The 21,092-nt window shown below is 43.5% G+C and overlaps 1 protein-coding gene across 3 annotated transcripts in view; it reads left to right on the forward strand.

The window, feature by feature from the left end:
* VWA3B (von Willebrand factor A domain containing 3B) overlaps nt 1-21,092 on the forward strand; it is a 161,324-nt gene that overhangs the window by 66,403 nt on the left and 73,829 nt on the right. For all 3 annotated transcript variants that reach the window (XM_075590547.1, XM_075590548.1, XM_075590549.1), the window contains 7 exons: nt 974-1,156; nt 1,814-1,944; nt 3,638-3,753; nt 5,461-5,598; nt 8,187-8,244; nt 8,346-8,502; nt 15,681-15,799. In XM_075590547.1, coding sequence (XP_075446662.1) covers nt 974-1,156; nt 1,814-1,944; nt 3,638-3,753; nt 5,461-5,598; nt 8,187-8,244; nt 8,346-8,502; nt 15,681-15,799 — 902 coding nt within the window. The remainder of the gene's footprint in view (nt 1-973; nt 1,157-1,813; nt 1,945-3,637; nt 3,754-5,460; nt 5,599-8,186; nt 8,245-8,345; nt 8,503-15,680; nt 15,800-21,092) is intronic.

The following is a 21,092-nucleotide window of genomic DNA, read 5'->3' on the forward strand; positions in this document are numbered from 1 at the left end:
AGGAGAGGTGCTCCACTGGGAGTGACCAAAGGAGATTTGTCAAGTAGGTATGTAAGTCTCCCAGTATGACAGTAGTTGTGTCAGAAGTTAGGAAGTGAGCGAATCAGGTGGCAAAGTTGTCAAGAAATTGAGAGGTTGGTCCAGGGGGACCATAGATAATGGCAACACAAAGGAATAGAGGGGAAAAGAGACCGACTGTAGATTTCGAAAGATGAGAAGAGAGGTGAAGGGGATTTAAGACATGAAATGCGCAGCACGCGGAAAGTAGTATGCCAACTCCTCTGTCCTGTCTATTCTCTTGTCTGGGGGTGTGACTGAGGTAAAGACCACCATAGGAAAGTGCAGCAGCAAAGATGGTGTCTGAGGGGGTGAGCCAGGTTTCTGTAATGGCTAGAAGGTTGAGAGAGTTGGAAATGAACAAATCATGTATTGCCGTGAGTTTGTTACAGACAGATCGTGCGTTCCATAGGGCAAGGAAAGGGAAAGGAAGGAAGAGGTGAAATTGGGATGAGGTTGGAGTGATTAGCAGTGTGTGGTGAGATGGAGACTTTGCGGTAGGGTGTATGACGTGAAAGGATTGGTATGTGGGTAGGGCCAGGATTAGGGGACGTCACCACTGAGTAGGAGTAATAGTAAGGAGAGTAAGAGAGAGTAGAACAGGGAGTTGCTGAGTTTTATTTATTTATTTTATTTGGGTGGAGGGGTGTGATCTGAGAAGGAGATGGTTTTCAAAGCTGCAGATGAACGAGATGATAGTTTAGAATGGGAAAGTAGACAAGGGTTTATGGTTGAGCTAGGGGTAGAGGCAAAGTGCAAGTGAGAGAGCGGAGTAATGGTAGTCTGAAGCTGAGAGGTGACTGAAGTCATAGCTATGCAAGGATAATTGAATGCGGCAGTATTTGCTATTGTTTATATTTCTATGTCTGGACTTTAACAAAGAGCTGTACTTCTTTCTGATTTTTTTTTTAAACAGCCCTCCAATACAATTCTTGCTCAAGTTAACGTTCAAAATCCAGTTCCTGTACACAGTATATCCTTCAACTGTGACGATACGGAGGCAAACAGCTTCTTGTATCAGCTTTCCAGTGAGACAGGAGGGCGCTTCCACTGTTACAGTAGTTACCTGCAGGATCCTGAAGCCCCACAGCCTTTTGTGGTGAGACACTTTTTTTTATGTTTCTTTTTTAGAACTCGGTTAATTTTCTGGAAAGTTATTGTTTAGAGCCATACATGGTATATATTACTGTGCATACTTTCTAATAATTAAAAAATAACAGATTTTTGTTTAATCGAACATCATACAGACAGTTATGTAGTGTTGTGGTATCTGACCAAGTTAATCATTATTTTACACATGACACATGTTATTTATCGAAAGATATTTCTATTCATTTTCTTTTTGTAATTGTAATAGTTTTCCTTTACTTGGGAGTAGGTTCTTGTTTATGTGTGTATGTATAGCTTTAATTATATAGTACCATTAATGTACATAGCGCGTCATAGCAGTAATACACGTGACATAATAATATAAATAATAAATAATACAAATAACACATAATGGTATAACTGCTTAAGACATAAAAGTAACATTTAGGAAAAGGGGCCCTTGCCCCGAAGAGCTTACCATCAAATTATTGTTTCTAACCATTACACTGCGTAATCATTTTTTATTCATCATTTTAGATTATGTTTTGTTAAAAAAAGAATGAATATACAGTATGTAAAAAATAAAAATAAAGCAACTGGCTATATTTCTGAGCAATGGTTGTGAGAGGCAGTGATTCATAGTTCGATTGATTGTTTTGTTTTGCAGAGTGAAGACATACAGTTGCTATTGAACGAGATTGAGCAGGGGAAAACAGATCTGGAAAAGATGCAAAAACTTCACACAGAATGCTTAATGTTAGACTGGTATCACAACGGGGACAAAGATATTTCACATATGTATGTAACTAGTGCATACTGGTTTTCCTATGGAGCTTAATGAGGTCATACTATATTGGTTTTGTGAATGATTTGAAAGTGCCACAAGTTTTCCACAGTAGATGGCAGACTTTATTTAAATGAATAAAGAAGTTGGCACTCAAGGGATCTTTGTAGAAAAGGCCTGTAAGCAGACCGAAACGTCAATCCACCATCAGTAAATCTTTTGATATTTTTCTACAAAGACTACTTATGTGCCAACTTCTTTATTCTCTCTTTCTTCTCAGACTTTATTGCAAGACATAGTCCATTTAGGAAGATATATTACAGTTGCAATAAATCCGTAGCATTAAAGTGGAAATCAATAATATGAGTTGTGTTAAAATAATTAGTTCTAAGTTTGTTGCACACATTAAGATGTGTGTACTAGGACAAAAGCCTAACTGGGAATAGCACAACACCAAATATCATGAAAGCTGTATAAAGTATGTAGCACATATAGCTCATATCGCAGTTACCAGTTGTGCTACTTTGAGCATAGCTGAGTTCGGACAGCAGTTCTCAGCGGTGTCCCTGTAAATATTAGTTTGCATCAATATGTTTCCTAAAGATCTTTTACAACAAAGTGTGTTGTCAGAATGAAAAAGGATAATGTAAGACTTATTTTTTTTTCTTTTTTGTTGAGGAACGTGGGAGAATAAGGCTGGGACGTTTAGTTCTTCTGCTCATTTAATGTGCATGGTTTGAGTTTCCTCTTTATCACACTTTCTTTCATCTATTAAAAATGAAGTAAAATTTGAGCCAAAACCCAAGAGGCTCACCCTCAAACTCTTTTTTTCTTCTTTTTTAAATTAACATTTGCAAATGAAACCAGTGGACTTTTGCGAGAAAGTTAGAAATGTTGCAAATATTTTCCTGCGTATTCCATATTTTTCCTGCTTTTGCATAATGAGTTAAAAACTAAAAACCAAAACCATTCAAGTTTTTTGCACGTGCAAAGCAACTATTTTTTTTCCACAAAACCAAAGCCAAAACACAAGTTAAAATGCTGACCCGTACTTTATATTATTCATGTAGACCGTTCTTGTAGTTGGACATTTGCATGTAAACAGAAGGTATTTCAAGAGTTTAGAAGGAGAGTGAAAAATTCTAGACCGAACGTCGGCCTTGCTTAGGAAATGCACGGTATGAGAAAGTGTTTTAGGAACTCTATAAACAACCTCTCAGTAGGCAGTGCAAGCAAACACAGTACAGGAAATAGTTAAAACCGCTATAGATGAAGTACAAGGACACCATATAGCAGGGGTTCCCAGCTCATCAATTCACTCATGCTGTATAATGCAGGGGTGCTCAACTCCAGTCCTCAAGACCCCCCAACAGGTCAGGTTTTCAGGATATCCCTGCTTCAGCACAGGTGGCTCAATCAGTGACTCAGGCGAAGACTGTGCTGAGGCAGGGACATCCTGAAAACCCCTCCACAGGTCATGTTTTGGGGACTGGAGTTGGGCACCCCTGCACTATACAGTATGAGTGAATGGATGAGCTGGGCATGCCAATCAGGACTTTTCTGCAATCATCTTTTATGTTTCTATTTGTTTTTCATGTACACTTTATCTGCCAACACCAACTTTGAAGCTTGCATACATAAACAAAACAAAAAATGCTAACTAAAAATCGCATGTGCTGTATGGCTTTTGTTTCCAACAAAACTTAGGCCAGTGCAGACGCAAAATCAGAAACCCCACGAAGTCCCATCTGCTTCGCTCCTCCGGCACAGGGAGCGTATTAGTGCCACACAATTTCTCCACAGAAAGAAAGCTCTGCATGCAGGTAACCAGTCAGAATAGCGATGCCACTGGGTGACCAGAACCATTTTATTTTATTTATTATTTATTTATTCACAAAATGTTTTACTTGGAAGTAATACATTGAGAGTTACCTCTCAAGTATGTCCTGAGCATAGAGTTATGATGAAAAAATAATACATGGTTACAAATACATAGTTACATAAGTGAATTTGTTGTTTTGTTCTCCAATGCAACTACAACACACATCACTGCGAAGTGCTCAAAGAACTAGATTGGTCAACACTAGAGTCTAGGCACAAAGTTCACCTTTCCTGTCTTGCCTTTAAATTCTTTCTGGTCAGGCTACCCAGCTACCTGAACAAGCTCCTCACTCCTACCACATGCAGCACCTATCACCTGAGATCAGACTCCAAAAGACTGTTCATGGTCCCAAGGCTCAACAAAGTATCCGGCCGCTCCTCCTTCTCTTACCGTGCACCCCAAAACTGGAACAACCTACCAGAGACTCTCACATCCACCACCAGTTTAAGTTCTTTCAAATCTAAGGCTGTCTCACATTTTAATCTGGTCTGTAACTGTTACATACGCCCATAACATATATTTTCTTTAACTGTGCACGCAATGTCTTGTATATAATGTATACCCTGTTCATTTATGTAACTGTATTTGTAACCAAGTACTGTATTATTTGTCTTAACTCTGTGCCCAGGACATACTTGAAAACGAGAGGTAACTCTCAATGTATTACTTCCTGGTAAAATATTTTATAAATAAATAAATAATACATTATATATGAGACATTGCATGCACAGTTAAAGATAATATATATTATAGGCATATGTAACAGTTATTTTTACGGCATAGGGTTGATACAGGAGGCCCGCGGGGTCCCTGAGGGCCTCCGGTATCAATCATATGCAGTACAAATAAAAGTAACTCCTTTTATGCATATTGCAATTCCTTTAGAGCCACCCTTTAGCTGGCGAGAAAAGATTGCAAGTTTTTATAGTACTATATGCATATCGGAGTTTAGTGATTAGCCATTTCTGGCAAAAAAATGCGATTTGTGGTATTTTTTGGCTTATTGCACTACTTGTTCTAGCAAAATTGTTATAGTACTATAAAAAGCCATTTTAGTGAGATATTGCACCATTATCGGAGCTTTCTGAATAGCAACACATCAACAAAATCACACTAAAAGGGCACTACTATAAAGCACTTATTGAAGTTTAGAGACTATAGTAACAATAAATAATTCAGATTATGACAAAAGTGTATATGGCACTGTTCAAATTGGAGCTTGCAGACTCATGTTTGGATGTCTGAGGTAAATGACTTGTACAGGGCCCAATTCAGAGCCCATTTCATTTTTTACTAGGTGTCCCACTCCAAAATCCTCCCCATGCTGCAATTCATTGATGCATATATATGATAAAGTCATATCCTAGTTTTATATACTGTATGCCAAGAAAATTCTGAGAATGATTGAGCTCATAGCTGCTTTTCCTTTGCTCTATGAAAATACCATTCATTTGGACATGGAATTTAGACGCCATGCAATAATAATTGCACAGAACGGATTACACAGGTCACCCTATATGATATGATATATATGATACAAATACTAAAGGAATGATGGAGAAACTCTTTAGCTATAGCCTGTTTGTTTATTGTAAACATCACTTCCTCAATTAATGATTCATTTGTCCTGTTTTGGCAACACTAACAGAGCAAACAAAGTCTAGCCTGCTCAGGGCTCTGAGCCGTGGAGTGAGACTCTGTGACAGTGAAGCAGAAGTGCAGATGCTTCCAGAAACTAAAGCGCTTTTCCTCAGCAATGGCATGAAAACTGCTACTGTCCTTAAAGGTACAGTAACTCACTAAAGACGTGTGTTTTATCTTTGGAGCAGAAACTGAGAATGGCAGACTTTTTTTTCCCTTTTAGTATAAAAGACAAATCGAAATTAAAAGCAGATGAGGACCACCTGGCCTATCTAATCTGTCCTTGTGTAAAATATCAGGGTGTCTTATAACAAGATTGCTGGAAGTGCAACATCCGGGAAAACAGACACCATTTTAATGTATGATGTGCATTCTAATAAAACTACCAACTAAATGCAGATAAACAGGGTCGTTATTAAATCTTCCTGGCACTAAAATGCGTGCAGTTCTGGTATAAAAATAGCAGCACATTTGTCAAAGAAACCAATCACGTCTTTCATTTATTTCCCCCTTAATAAATGTTGGGCTGTTTGTTTCGATATGGACCACCCAAAAGTTACTAAACGCCCCTGTGCGGATGAGCAGAAAAGTTTAAAAAACTGCTTTAATAGTTAAATGGAATGATAGATTTAGTGTATCTATGACCATAACCTGAGCGAACGTGCATCATCTTATCAAGTTCCACACATTCGACAACTCAAGTAACAAGACAAGAGGGTCTGAGATTGCTGAACGGGTCATTCGTTCAGAGACCTCATTTATTGTTGGTGCAAAATCTGGAATCTGTTATCAGTACATGGATCAATCTTATGGATTTGCTTCAGTCTTTTGATCAGATGAGGCGCTACTACCTTTTAATTTCATACAATTAATGATTTATTATGTAGAGCTTTAAAATGAAGAAAAACAAATATGAGTCTGTTTTCCTCTAAGAAGTAGATTTAGAGCAAGGCTTCTGCTTCTGGGTGTTAATATACATCAGGCCTGCACAACTCGTAATGTGAGAAGGGCCGAACTGCTCCAAGGAAAAAAAAATTGGCCGCACGGGTAAAATCATCATCATCTCCCAGCACCTCATCCTCATATATCTCCCCCAGCACCCTTCATCATCATCCTCATATCTCCCCCAGAACCCCTCACTATCAACATTTGCGATACTCCCTATCTATCTCTCGTACCCACATCTATCCACCTCACCCACACACATAATACTCCCCCTCCACATCAAACACACAATAACCCCCTGCACACCACACACATCCCACCCCCCCTGCACCTCACATCACTCTCCCCCTGCACCTCACATAACTCTCCCCACCTGCACCTCACATCAACTCCCCCTGCACCTCACATCAAGCCCCCCAGCACCTCACATCAAGCCCCCCAGCACCTCACATCAAGCCCCCCTGCACCTCACATCAAGCCCCCCTGCACCTCACATCAAGCCCCCCAGCACCTCACATTAACCCCACAGCACCTCACATCAACCCCCAGCACCACACATCAAGCCCCCCAGCACCTCACATCAAGCCCCCAGGCCCCAGCACCTCACATTAACCCCACAGCATCTCACATCAAGCCCCCATGCACTTCAAACCCTCTCTCCCCTCCCCTCCCCTCGGCTTGCAGTGGAGGAGGAGGCGGCGGCAGAGCAGGCAGGAGTGCAAGCACGCTCTAGCAAGAAGCAGTCAGGAAAGGAAGTGCCTCAATGCTAGAGCGCGCTGCTACCCTGCGAGGGGGAGAGCGGGCTCGCGGGGGAGGGTGACAGCGGGCTCGCGGGGGAGGGTGACAGTGGGCTCACGGGGGAGGGCGCGGGAGAGTGGACTCGGGAGTCAGGGGGAGAGCAGAAAGCTGCGGGCCGCGTGTTGTGCAGGCCTGATATACATAATAACAACTTTATTTCATATCACACTTTTCTCCCAATGAGACTCGAACACAGGGAGATAAAGTGATTTATCTAAGATTACAAGCAGCTGATACCAGGACCAGGTTCCGTCCGCAGATTCAAACTCCACTTCTTCTCTACATTTGTACAACCTCAATAATATTCAAAGCTTTAGGAACCCAGAGTTAACTCTTAGGCCTCGGACATGCTTACCGCTGGCGTGCTGATGCACGCTGAGGCTCAGGGAAAGCGGGTGCTTTCCCTGGCCTTGCGGTTGCTTGTCCTGCTCGCCGTAAGGGGGCGGGCCGGGGCGGGCACGTCACTGGCCGGGGGCGGGCCAGTGATGTCACGGAGCTGGTTCGCCCTCATTGGGCGAACTGCTCACGTGACCGGCCTGTCGCGCCGGCAAGCGGGGGAATTTTAAATTCCCCTAAGACCTGGGCTTCCGCAAGCGCACGGAAGCGCAGGTGAGCCCCTACTAAAGCCGCTCTAATTGCTGCTGTAGGGGCTCAGTGCTGAGCGGGAGCGCGCGGGAGCGCGCGGGAGCGCGCGGGAGCGCGCGGGAGCGCGCGGGAGCACGCTTCCGCCAGCATGCAGGCAACATGGCCGAGGCCTTATTTAACTGTAGCAAGAGGTTCATGAATAAATAATAATATGCAGATTATGAAAAACCCAGCACATAAAATTCATTCTGAAATGTAGGATTCAATGCATCATATTCTGACACCGGTTTATATCTCTGTGGGTAAAGGAAACATACCACCTTAGTGGTACAGTTTAGTGTTACTACACTATCATGCATTTTTAGGGTGGACAATCTTTACATAATACTATGGATTTTCTTGCAGAGTTAAACATTGTCGACGACACAACATCACCAAAAAAGGCCAAGAGAGCACCTAAAGAGTGAGTACATTAATTTAAAAGCTTTTTTCCAATACTTTCTTTTTCCTTTATAAGTAATTGTATTCTTTTTTTCCCCCTATGTCTCCATCTGATAATTTTAGTTGTCTAGATATTTCCTCTTCACGCTGGCTGAAGACACACGGTTTGGTTTCTAGGAGGCTCACTATAATGGACGCCTTGGCTCCCACGACTGTTCCACACACTGCTAAATATGTCCCAATTCTAGACAAGCACGTCCTTTCTAAAGTGTTTGATGAGGTAAGGATATAAACTATCTCTGTGATAAACGATCTCTGAACAAGGTCTGAAAAGATATTCTCAGGTCACTTGCCACTTGAAGCATAGATAGCCCTGTGCTTCGGTGAAAGTGGTCATGATTAACAATTGGCACTGAATGTACAAAAAACAAAAAGTTCTCAGACATATAGACCCATATTTACAAAGCAGTGTGTTATTTTGAAAGACATCTTCTGGTGAATGGGCCAAAAGGTGTCTTATGGTGTAGCACAGCTCACTAAATCTGGCCCATTGCTTCTCTGCACTTTTAAAAGTCTATTAATAATTACTAGACATGTCAACCTGCAGGGATCCAAATCAGTGCGATGTGGGGGTTCTGCACAAAAACGTTTATTTTATTGCGAAAACATATTTGTATTAGTGAGACTTAATTAAGGTCTATGAAACAGCTGATGCCTAGGATCAGTAAAACTGACTCCAAATCAGCGAGACTCACAGAAAATCATTGAGTTGAAGTGTCTGCATTAAAGCTACATTGATTAGCCTTTCATACTTAGACCCAAAAGCATCACTGTGGAAAGCACAACAACCTATATTATGATATATACAAAGGAGAGTGCTTTTGTTAGGGGTTAGTTGGGGTCTGGCAAGTAACTCAGAAAAAGAATGCAGTAGCTGTTCCCATGTTGCTGGGACCTGGGCCGATGTTTAAAGCCGTTTTAAAAAAGTCCACCAGCAATGTTTTTTTGGCAGACATATCTCTGCAAAATATCAAACCACTGCAGTAATTTTACTGCGAGATGTGATGAGGATGAAAATCCAGTAAAGTTTACACTTTCTTTGTGGCAACATTGTACTCTGTGCCTTTGACAAGAAAGCACAGACACATGGTAATTATACATGTACGAATGCTTCTGGTAACGGTCCGGATGTTGTTTTATGTTTGCTGGCCATGGTGTGGCAGTGTAAAGCTGCAGCCGTCTACTAGAATTTGAATTTTATTAACCCTTGGCAGCCAAAAGGTTAATACGGGCCACAAGAATAAATCAAGCGCTTTGACTCCTACAATAAATATGAAAACAGATTATTTCTGACTACAAAGAGCAGTTTTATGTAGCTATAAAGACTTATTTCCCTATACCAAGCTTACAGTATATACAATATTTTCAGTACTGATTGAGATTTTAGCTGTACCTTTGCATGACTGGTGAACACCTTCTTACCTTCCCTGTCTCTCCGTAACGCATGTATATGTTAGGGTGGCTGTTGTGGGGGTGTTATAGTGTTATAGTGACTATTGCAATGCAACGTGTGAATACAAAGGCAGTTAGTGGCCCCAGAAATATGAGGTTGGGCAGAAAATACCCCAAACTCTACAATGCCTTGTACTGAAACATGCAATCTTATTTAACAATTTATGCGCTGTTATCTTGCAAACTTCCTTTATTTATTTTTTTCATCCTGGCCACATAATCTGGTGTGAATTTCTCCAGTAAGTTTTGTGGCTTTATAAAAACTGCTTTATAATGATCTAGCCTGTAATTTACAGTATGTATAGCAGTTTGCATTGAATATACTGTGGCATGTTTTTATTGTTGGGCTATTCAAAATTAGGTACAGTATTATAGCCTAAATTTGTGAAGCTATTACCTCACATTTTTTTGCAAATTTGCTACTTCATAGATAAGGTGTTATAACATGGAGGAAATGATTTACATGGGCAATAAGAAAACATAATAGATCTGGCGTTACTGCTCTCTTGGATCTGGCGTTACTGCTCTTGGATCTGGCGTTACTGCCCTTGGATCTGGCGTTACTGCTCTTGGATCTGGCGTTACTGCTCTTGGATCTGGCGTTACTGCTCTTGGATCTGGCGTTACTGCTCTTGGATCTGGCGTTACTGCTCTTGGATCTGGCGTTACTGCTCTTGGATCTGGCGTTACTGCTCTTGGATCTGGCGTTACTGCTCTTAGATTTGGCGTTACTGCTCTTAGATCTGGCGTTACTGCTCTTAGATCTGGCGTTACAGTAAATTCCCCCTGGGCCCACCAATAATCCACCACTCCGTCTTGGTCCAAGAGGAACCTGGTACGATCTAACCAGGCCTCGTACCCCTCAAAAGTGGGCGCCCACCAACGGGTCTCCCTAATCTCCTCTGGAGCTGACTCGGCTACATCCTTCTCTTCCAATTCCCCTTCAGGCTCCCCCCCGGAGGATATACTGGACTGGGACCATAACCTCTTGGGCCTACTCGTGATTTTAACACTGACTGCACTAGGGCAATCACTCGACACCGATACTTCCCGGGTGTACCTCCCGCCCGCCGACCCATCATCCGACGTGAAACAGTCCAGGCTCTCCCCAGTCCATTCATCAGAGGTGACCCAGGACTCCCCAGACAACTCTTGACTCAAGGGTGACCCATAGGAGAAGGTGATTGGGAACGGGGCTTTAGCTATGGCCGGGGGTTGGGGATAGGGACGGGCTATCGGCATCCGCGGGGCTACGACCCGCTCTTCACCGCTACCTGGCCCGGCGCCATCGAACTGGCCCACCGGTTCTTCGGTTTCGCTGCTCCCAGGCTTCCGCAGGGCCTGCCAGTTCTTCTTCGATCCAGGTGATCGGGTAATGCTGTTCGGTCGGAGGACGCGGCCATCTTCCAGCCGGTTCCGCCATGGCCGCCGGAAGTGGGTTGGGTCCCCAAGCAAGACCTCTTCCTCCACCACGACATCCGGAAGCGCTGTTTCTCCTCGTGGCACCGTTTGGGCCTGGCCTAGGCCTTCCTCCGCCGTCGCCACCCCCGGAGACTGATAAAGGCACGGACTGCGCTTACCTCTCCGCTGCTTCGGGGTGGATCTGCCGCCGCCATCGGAGCCGCTGGTCACCACGGCCGTGGGACTCCGCCTTTCCGGTTGCCGCTGTACCGGCGACACACGACTCCGCTCACTGGCGACACAGGTGAGTGCCGTCTTTCTGGTAAACCCATCGCAGTGGTTTGCCGGTTGTCGTGTCACCACTATGGTAGGAGCTGCGGGTTCCTCGTCGGAGGAATCCAGCCCCGATTAAGGGAGGGGCACTGCACTCGGAGACCGCCGGTGAGTCTCTCGCCCATCACCACGTCTACTACTATCTCTTTCTTCCAGCTCAGTTTTGACAGCCTGAGCCACTCCCCTTGCTCCGGGATCCACGGGCTCTCTCCAGAGTGCAACTGGGAGTTCAGCCGATAGTATAGCTATGTCCGCCCCTGCCTCTACTGCCTGGCCCGGCACGAAGGTTGGCACCGGCCATAGATATTGAATGCCACATTGCGGGCATCGAGAGGTGGTACTCACGGTATCCCCCGGCAGTCGGCATTGCATGCACAAGCATGCCACTGTTTCGGTGCCGGCCATCCGGAGAACCAGGAAGCCTCCTGGGGCCGAATAGGGCTGGGCCGAGATCATCGATTCTTCCTCTGGCTTGCTGGCCATAGTCACGATTGGAGACACTTTCAACAGTGGTCTGCTTTGTTCGCTGGCTCCTCATGACTGAAGTGCAGGGGTTGGTTTGGTAACCTCTCCTTCATCTAGCGCCACCCGCATCTACCAGAGCTGGAAACCACTCCCATTAGTGGAAATTAGGGGAGGGTCCCACAAGTTTATTGGATGCCCCAGCACAGGGGCTGGACTTTTCACAGTCCTGGGGGGCACGGCCACAGCTTTCGCGCCACTACCCCCGACAGGGCGGGGTTCCTTAATTGGCGCCAGTCCCGGCCAATTTATTGCAACCTCTTGGTTTGCAAAATCCTCGTCCTCTTTTCCGCGGGCAGCACTGATTACAGGGACTACTTTCTGTAGTGGCACCACCGGTTCACCAGCTCTTCGCTCAGCTAGATTCATTCCCACTGGGCATAATTGGAAACCACTACCCCTGTTTGAGATTAGGGGGAGGTCCCATCAATTTATCGGATGACCCAGCACTGGGGCTGAGTTAGTCATAGTCCATGAGGGCGCGGCCACAACTTTCGCGCCATACTTCCCATCAGGTGGGGGTTTTCCTGTTGGCGCCACTCCCGGCCAACTCTCTGCAAGTTTAATATTTGCCGCATTTTCTGCAGATGGCCCACGTGGTCTCCCAGGGAAGCAGGAGCCGCCATTTTGGTTTGCATTGCCAATCTCTTTAACAGTTGAGGTAGCTTCTGGTTGTTTGTACGGCGACGGGCAAGCAAATCCATCATTTTCCCCACACATCACTACAATGTCCTCCTCACTGTTCTCATGGGTATTACCCCTAGGTCCTAGGCAGGACCAAAACGGCGCAGCCACAGCTTTGGCGCCACTCCATAGCAGGCTCGCAAAAGTCACTTCCGTAGCTTGCTCTTCACCCGCACACACGCCATGTGCGCTCTCTCCATCAGCCTCCGTCCGCCATTTTGGACCTTCCGCGCCGCGCGGATCCTTCATTCTTGCGGTCACCATCGCTATTTCTTGTTTGTTCTGATTGTACATGGAGTTCCTCTCTGTGGGGCAGCTGCCATACCGATACAATAAAGATTGCCTTGTGCACCACCTTGTGTACCTAATGTAGGTCTGACTCGTGTTGCACTACCTCAGGCTAGGCTCAATCTCTCGGTGTATGCTGTGTCTCTCTTCCTCTCCCAGTCTGTGCTCCCTTCGGTGAGTGGTCTGGAATGGGCTAGAGTACTCTGGGGCTTCCATGCAGTACTGGGGGCGTCTACCTACTGTTGGCTAGCCTAGCGCAGACCCTCTCCAGGATTCCTGACCACGTTAACAGGCTATCCCTTTAGGCATCCTACCAACTAGCACTGCCTCAAGGTGACTAGGACAGCTATAGCCCCTCTCCAGACTCCCACTCCTCAAGTCCCCAGGTCGCCCCCGGTTTCCCTCCCAACACAGCACAAAGTGGCAGAATACACTCTCCCTGTTTCCTAGTGTGTCTAGCAAAAGCCAGTCCTGTTGACAGGCATCTCAGCAGCGCCTCCAAATGTAACGGATTTTCTGGCCTGGCCTGACCCACCCAATCTCACATTGGCCCCTGTGGTCTATCCAGTCCCCATTACATGGTCGTGTCTGGTGGTGCACCTGTTGGCAACAGGACTCCTGAGTCTCCCGCATGATGGTGTATGGGGAATATCAACCCAGACAGACAGCTGAGGTAGTGTGCTAGAGTCCTACCTACATACAGAGCAGCGCCTCCACCTCATCAGGATCTCTGCGTCCCCAAAGAGATGGTTCTGATGAGGAACTCCTTCTTGGTGCCTTCCTCTGCTGAGTAACTCCAGACTCACACATGAGGGTATCTTTTATCAAGGACATCTTTATTGATCTTGTTATGGAACAGCCGCCCCTCGCAGCTCGCAGCTTAGCCACACATCCTTCTTGCTGCTGTCCCTTTGAAAGGTACGTCCTCCCAATGGAGTGGGATCCCCTCTCCCTGGACACAGAGTAGGCCTTGTCAGCCTTAAGACTGCTTGGGTCTGTAACTGGAACTGGGCCACTAGTTGAGGCACTAGTGGACCCCTTGACCTTCAAGTCTGAACCTAGACTTGATCCTCTATGAACACACTAACGTTGAACAGTGCTGTGCCTTATATACCTCAGGAACCTGGCACATCTCTGATGTCACTAACGGTGGACTCAGAGCATGTTACCACTCCCCTTGAATACATATGACACCTCACCAGGGTGTGAGGGCAAACCTCCATGATTGATGCTGGCAACCCTGTAATTTACCAGGCTTACTGCCAGCATGAGAGAAAACTGTAGACCATTTTACAGCATGGCTATATAGAATTATTTTGTTACACAAGAGACAGACAAAAAAAGTCAGAGTTATAATAATAAATGGATGCATTAAATGAACAAAGGTTCTACATTCAGGTGCAGACATTTCATGGACAGTGCTAGATATGATTATGGGCATAAGTAATATTTACTGACAGGATTAAAATTGTGTTAGAAGAGGAAGGATTAGCATGCAATGTTTTAGAAGAGGCCCTGTCTCAAGGAGCTTACAATCTATAGGCAGGGTTAGTTGACATTGGGTACAGGGGACAAAGGGGTTGGTGAGTTTAAGAGGTAATAGCAGCATGGCAGCACACAAGTCTATGGTCTCATGATATAGATGTTTTCATGGCTACAGAGAGGAACATGATATTTAGTGACTGTACTTTGAAATAAAATTATATGTTGTATTTTATTTCTATTACTTTTCTCACTTATTTTTCCACTTTATTATAGAACCCATTGAAATGATTGAGATGAGAAATGGCTAGTTCACTTGGCACACTATTAAAACACTTATGGAAAATGTACTAAAAAGCTGGTAATGGTAGTCTTGGCACTATTTAATCATTAATTTTAATTAGTGATATAAAGGTGAAAATTGCACATCTCACTCACAAGACCAACGTTGGGATATTCCAAGTTGAGAAGCCATTGCTTATGGGGTCAGATCAAAAATTATTTTTAACTCAGATAGTGAATTTCTTTGACTGTTCTAAACAAATATTACTTTTAATTATACTGTTTTTTAAATCTGAAATATGAAAGGGAAGTCATTTCCATACAATAAAAAGTGTCTTAAATGACACACAGCGAAGACCAGATGATGTGTTCTTCAGCAGTGCCTAAAAATAGACCATTAATTCAGGGTTTAAAGCTTTGCCTTGTGTAACGATGAATAGCCATTTATAGTAAATAAGGGACATTTTATTTTGCTTGTGTAGAGATTAGTGTACCATGCTGCTATGTAGAATCTGATCTCATGGTACATAAATTCAGTGTTCTCAAAACCAGGGCTAGCCTGAAAACCAATTACAACTAGTAAATAGCGTCAACAGATTGGAAGGGTCATCAAGTCCAGCTCACTGTCACTGCGGGCTGAGGCATTACTCAGTTCCCATCACCCCTTAACGTTCTGTCTTCATGACACGTCACCTTTTTACCTGTTCTAGATCAAAGCAACATCTTTGTAATCTTACTACTACAGTATGTAGTTAAACATGTAGAGTGGCCAACGCTATTTTTTTTATTTTTAATTCAAAGATCTGATTTATTTAGGTTTGGCATCATAAACCTTTAAATACTATGAATTCACAATCAAATAATTTCTCAATCGCTTTTACTCAAGGGGTGTTTTAAAAATAATTTTGAGTGTAGGATGATATTGCAATTAAAAATGCCCTTTAATTGTTTCAGGTGCTACCCTTGGCTCATGTTAGTGGGGACAGGAAGCTCATCACATTAATTAATCCCCAGGCTGTGAACCTCAATCAGTATAAACAGAAGCTGGCACATGCAATTAAGTCTTATGAAAAGTGAGTTTTAGTTCTTAAGTATATTATTTACTTGCAGTAAAATGTAAAGCTAATTGACAGCACATTTTATAAGGCTTATATAAGTTAAATTGTACCAGTTGTATATGTCTCTTTAAGTAAGGTATGTTGGTTTTATGTCTAAAGTACAAAAAAGTTTGTATGTTTTATGTAATGTTTATAAAGTGTCTTTTGGCCTCAAAAATTAGGTATAATATCGGTCATATTTACTTGCACATTCCATTTTTTTTTAAATCTTGGTTAGTAGTTTGTAGCATTTTTTTTAACTTTATGTAAACTAGTTAGATTTTTTATGATTTGTTTCCAAATACTACATACCATGGGCTATAGGAATATTGTAAGTGGTTTGTACATGTTGCTATAACTATGGTGTAATAGCCAGGTAACTTTACTGTAAGGCAGTGCCAGGGTTCAATGGTAACTACATTTCTTTGCATGCATCCAGGGCCGCCAACAGCGGGGGACAAAGGGTACTGGCATCCTGGGCCCCGTGGGTCAGGGGGGCCCCGCCGCCCGGGCCCCCTGTGCGGCCGGGCGCCAGTTATTTTTTTTTAAAACCGCTGGGTCTCCGTGTTGGCAGCACCAGAAGTAGGTTGGGTTAAGCTTCCGGCGCGCCGGCGTGAGAGGGAGGCCCGGCGCGCGAAGCATCGGGAGACAGGTGTTTGTTTGTTTGCAGCGGGTCCGGCAGCAACTGCTGTGACCAGACGCCGGGACCTCCCCAGCCCTGCCACCTCCACCCCCCCCCCCCCCCCAGCCACCGGGCCGTTCCGCTAAAGCAGCATTGGAAGGCAGCATCGGGGCACCGAGCCCGGGGGGTACTGCTACCGGGACAGCCCGCCACCCCTCCCCCGCACAGCATCGGGCCAAAACCGCCACCCCCACTTCCACTGCCACCGGGCCATACCCGCAACCCCCCCACACATTGGGCCAGCATCGGCCCCACCCCCGCAGCACGCGGGAGCAGCAACGTGGCTGGACCCGCAGCACCCCCACCCCCTGCCTCGCAGGACCGGCTGTCCCGCCACCCCCCCACAGCCGTTGGACACCCCCGTACCGCCCCCCCCCGCGCAGCATCGCCCCCCCCCCACGCAGCATTGCCCCCCCACACGCACCGCCACCACCCCGCCCCACCCCTGCAATGGCCCGACCTGAGATCATCCCCAAGGTAAGTCTGATTTATATATATATTTATATATATATATATATATATATATATATATATATATATATATATACAGAAAACAAAAAGAAAAAACAGGCGCACTCCTAGTGTGATAAAGTATAAAAAGGTATTTATGGGGTTATAAAATATAAAAAGCGCACTCACAAACAGAGTAAAAAATATGAGATATACTCAATCGCCTTGAAGTTGTGGAGTAAATGCGTCAGCCTGTCCCGTTGGTGCCACCCCTGGTGTATCCGTTGACTCAGCAGGATGCATTGGAGCCACCATTCAGCTCACAGTATAAAAAATGTGTTTAAGAAGCATTGGGGGATAATTCGAAGTGATCCGATTATTGGGTCCCTGATGCCTGTTCATGTACCCATAGTTTTAAAAAAAGCGAGATCTTTAAAGACCATCATTGACCCCAGTAGGCTGAAGGATTCTACTTCCAACCTTTGTAATGAAAACAAAAATAAAAATACCAAAATGAGGGATAAGGGCAATTTTTCATGTGATAGGAATCGTTGCATTACCTGTAGACACATAAATAAAAAAGATGTATTTACATCATTTTCAAACGGTATAACTTATAGGGTTAATTATAGGGTTAATGATTACATCGCTTGCCTAAGTACATTTGTGATATATCTTATATCATGTGAATGTGGTCTCCAATATATTGGTAGAACATCAAGAACATTAGGCACACGGTTCCTAGAACATAGGAGAAATGTCATACGTGGGTTCACCATGCACAGTCTATCACGACACTACACTAGTAAACATAACAAAAATCCATGTAGTTTGTCAGTTATGGGTATTGAATCCATTTCCTTCTACTATATTGGGAGGCGATAGATTTAAGAAATTATGTACACGTGAGACATATTGGATGTATGTGCTAGGTACACTACATCCGTGTGGATTGAATGATCATATTGATGTTAGTACTGTTGTATAGTGTTATGGTACCAACATGTTTTGAAGTACGTCTTTGAGGTCTGGTTTGAATGGGTCTTCCTGTCCCCTCATTGATGGTTATCTCATCTCAGTTTGGTTGGTTTTACTATACATTAGGTGCTCCTTTGGCCCATATAGACATAACAGGTGGAAAGTGCATTTATTATTAATTTTACTATCAAAATGAATTGGTAATTAATTAACAGTATAGACATATTGGGTCTATGCCTATGATTACACATATTTTGACATAAAGGTCTTGTGTAAGTTATTGGGGAGTTGTGGCCCCCGTCAGTCCTGAGGTTTTTTCTGTCTCTGATTCTGCTTTCTTCAGTCAATGATGATTTTGATGGTGACCAATGATATATTGTATTTTTTCTTGATATAATATTTCTTGTTATTTTATCCCCTACAATTATTTACTTTGTTATTTTTCATTCCTTCCTTTCCATATTGATCTCCCCCCTCACTACTTCCCCCCTCCCTCCTTGTTGGCCTTCCCTGTCCGTTTCCCCCCCCCCCCCCTCATTCGTTGCCCATTCCCCTCCTTTCCCCCCCTCTTCCCTTTCCGCTCCCTTTCCCTTTCCCCCCCTTTCCCTACCCCCCCCCCTTTTTTTTCCTTTTCTCCCTCCCTTTTCCCCCCATCTTTATTCATGGGTTATGTCTTTTTTTATAATTTTTCTTATTATTCTTATTATGTTTGTGTGTTGCTCCAATAAGATTTTTGTGCTTAATTAATATATTTATGATTCTATATATGTAATTCTTTTATCTCTGTCTTTATTCATATATATATATATATAGTTTATTTTTGATATATCTAATATTGTAATATTTTATCTCTGTCCTTCAAAGATTTACCATTTGTATGTTGTTCATTACTTTAGTTATTCATCTTCATTTGTTATTAGTAACATGGTTAAACTGTTTACAAATAGGCTCTAGTGTTTTAGAAATGTCATTTATAATATTGTCCAGCAATGAAACAGGATTAAATCTGTGAAATTGGAAACACCCACCCACCATTCATACTGGCCAATCATAACAGTTGAGGAGATATAAAGGACATCCCTTTTGACCAATGAATTTACCCCCTGACGAAGTCCTTAGTGACGAAACGCGTAGGGCGTTTCCCAGAGAGGCGAGTTTGTGGCTGACTCTATTGCTACATGAACGGAGAGAGTACCTTGAAGCTGTTGCTACTTTGTTTGGGACTGCCGTCGTTCCGGTATTGCGGTTGCCTGCTGGTGAGCAGTGAGAGCTGTAGGTGGTGTATATGGAGGGAGTCTCTGACCGTGACGCTGATTCCTACATCATCTGGCTCCGGTGGCTCCAATACATCCTGCTGAACCAACGGATAAACCAGAGGTTGCACCAACGGGACAGGCTGACGCATTTCCTCCACAACTTCAAGGCGATTGAGTATATCTCATAAATGCTTTATTTTTTACTCTGTTTGTGAGTGCGCTTTTTATATTTTATAACCCCATAAATACCTTTTTATTCTTTATCACACTAGGAGTGCGCCTGTTTTTTCTTTTTGTTTTCTGCAGATATCCTTGGGATTTGGTGATCCTTATATTCGGGCTGCAAAACTCCAGTGGACTAAGTACATTTCTTGGACTTTCAGTTGACATCTGGTTTTTATATTTTATTTTTTATATTGTTTTCTATTTTGTATTTTGTCTTTATGATTCATGTTTTATTATTTTTGCTATAGATTCCAGTTGTTTTAATCACAAATTCGCCCTTTTGGGGATTCTTTGGTCAAATAGCCTTGTTATCTCTATCTGTTCTACACAGCTGATTTATCCCTATCAGGTTTCCTAAGGCGCTACTCCAATTTGTTATATATATATATATATATATATATATGTATTGGAGGTGTTGGGGTATTTTTTATATGTATTGGGGGTGTTGGGGTATTTTTTATATGTATTGGGGGAGTTGGGGTATTTTTTTAAAGGTGTTGGGGTATTTTTTATGCAATGGGGTATTTTTTATATGTATTGGGGGGGTTGGGGTGTTTTTTTTATATGTATTTGAGATATATATATATATATATATATGTATGTATGTATGTATGTATGTATGTATGTATGTATGTATGTATATGTGTGTGTGTGTGTGTGTTGGGTAGGTTGGGTTTTTGTATGCATTTGGGGGGGAGGTTGTATATATTTGGGGGTGGGGATTTTTTTAAAAAGTATTTGGGCGTGGGAAGTTTTGCATTGGGGGTGGGAAGTTTTTTGGTATATATCTTGTGGGGGGAATTGTGTGGGGGGGGCGGAATGAGTGAGCGTGGGGTAATTGACAGAGGGAGAGGAGAGAGGGAGTGAGAGAGTGAGGAAAAGAGGGAGTAAGAGTGAGAAGCAGGGGAGAGAAATACATGCGAGGCAGGAGAGTGAGAGGGGGTGAGACGGAAGGGCGAGAAATAAATGGGAAGGGGGGGGGAAGGAGAGGGGGCTCGTGAGATGTGAAATGGGGGTGGCGGGCAATACCGCCGACACGGGCGGGCCCTGCTTAAAATGTTTGTCCCGGGCCCCATGATTTCTGTTGGTGGCCCTGCATGCATCGTCCACATATGTATAATTATGGGGGTCGATAGTAAATGGTTAGACCTTTAAAAAATCCATAGATCAGATCCAAACATGTATTATACAAACGCCTAATTTGCATACTGTAACACAATCAAAGTTCAAACAGCAATTTTTCTTTTAACAAATGATCGATTTATAATATTCATTGCATTTAACATCTGCAATTGAGAAACCAGATTACTGTATGCATTTGTGAGTTATGGGTAGTAGGGCTCGACTCTTTAAACTGATGTACAGTATTTTATCACACATTAACTAATGTTAAGCACATCAATAATAATTATTGTTATATTTATATGCTGCTGTCACTAAGACACAATGATATCCAAAGCAGAAATACATAGGCACAGAGAGCTTGATGTCAACCTTTAGGGTGTAACACTAATTCTATATGTGCCGAAGCAGCTGTATGGACAAAATTCTCTGTAGACCTCAATGGGTATTTTTGACCGAAAAAAGAGCTGCTTTGGCATAATAGAATAAGGTCCTTAATATGGAAAACTACAAAAATATCAGCTAAAGTTGGAGAAATGTTTTCAGAATGGAGAGT

The sequence above is a fragment of the Ascaphus truei genome, chromosome 3, assembly GCF_040206685.1.
Source record: "Ascaphus truei isolate aAscTru1 chromosome 3, aAscTru1.hap1, whole genome shotgun sequence".
Taxonomy (NCBI): Eukaryota; Metazoa; Chordata; class Amphibia; order Anura; family Ascaphidae; genus Ascaphus; species Ascaphus truei.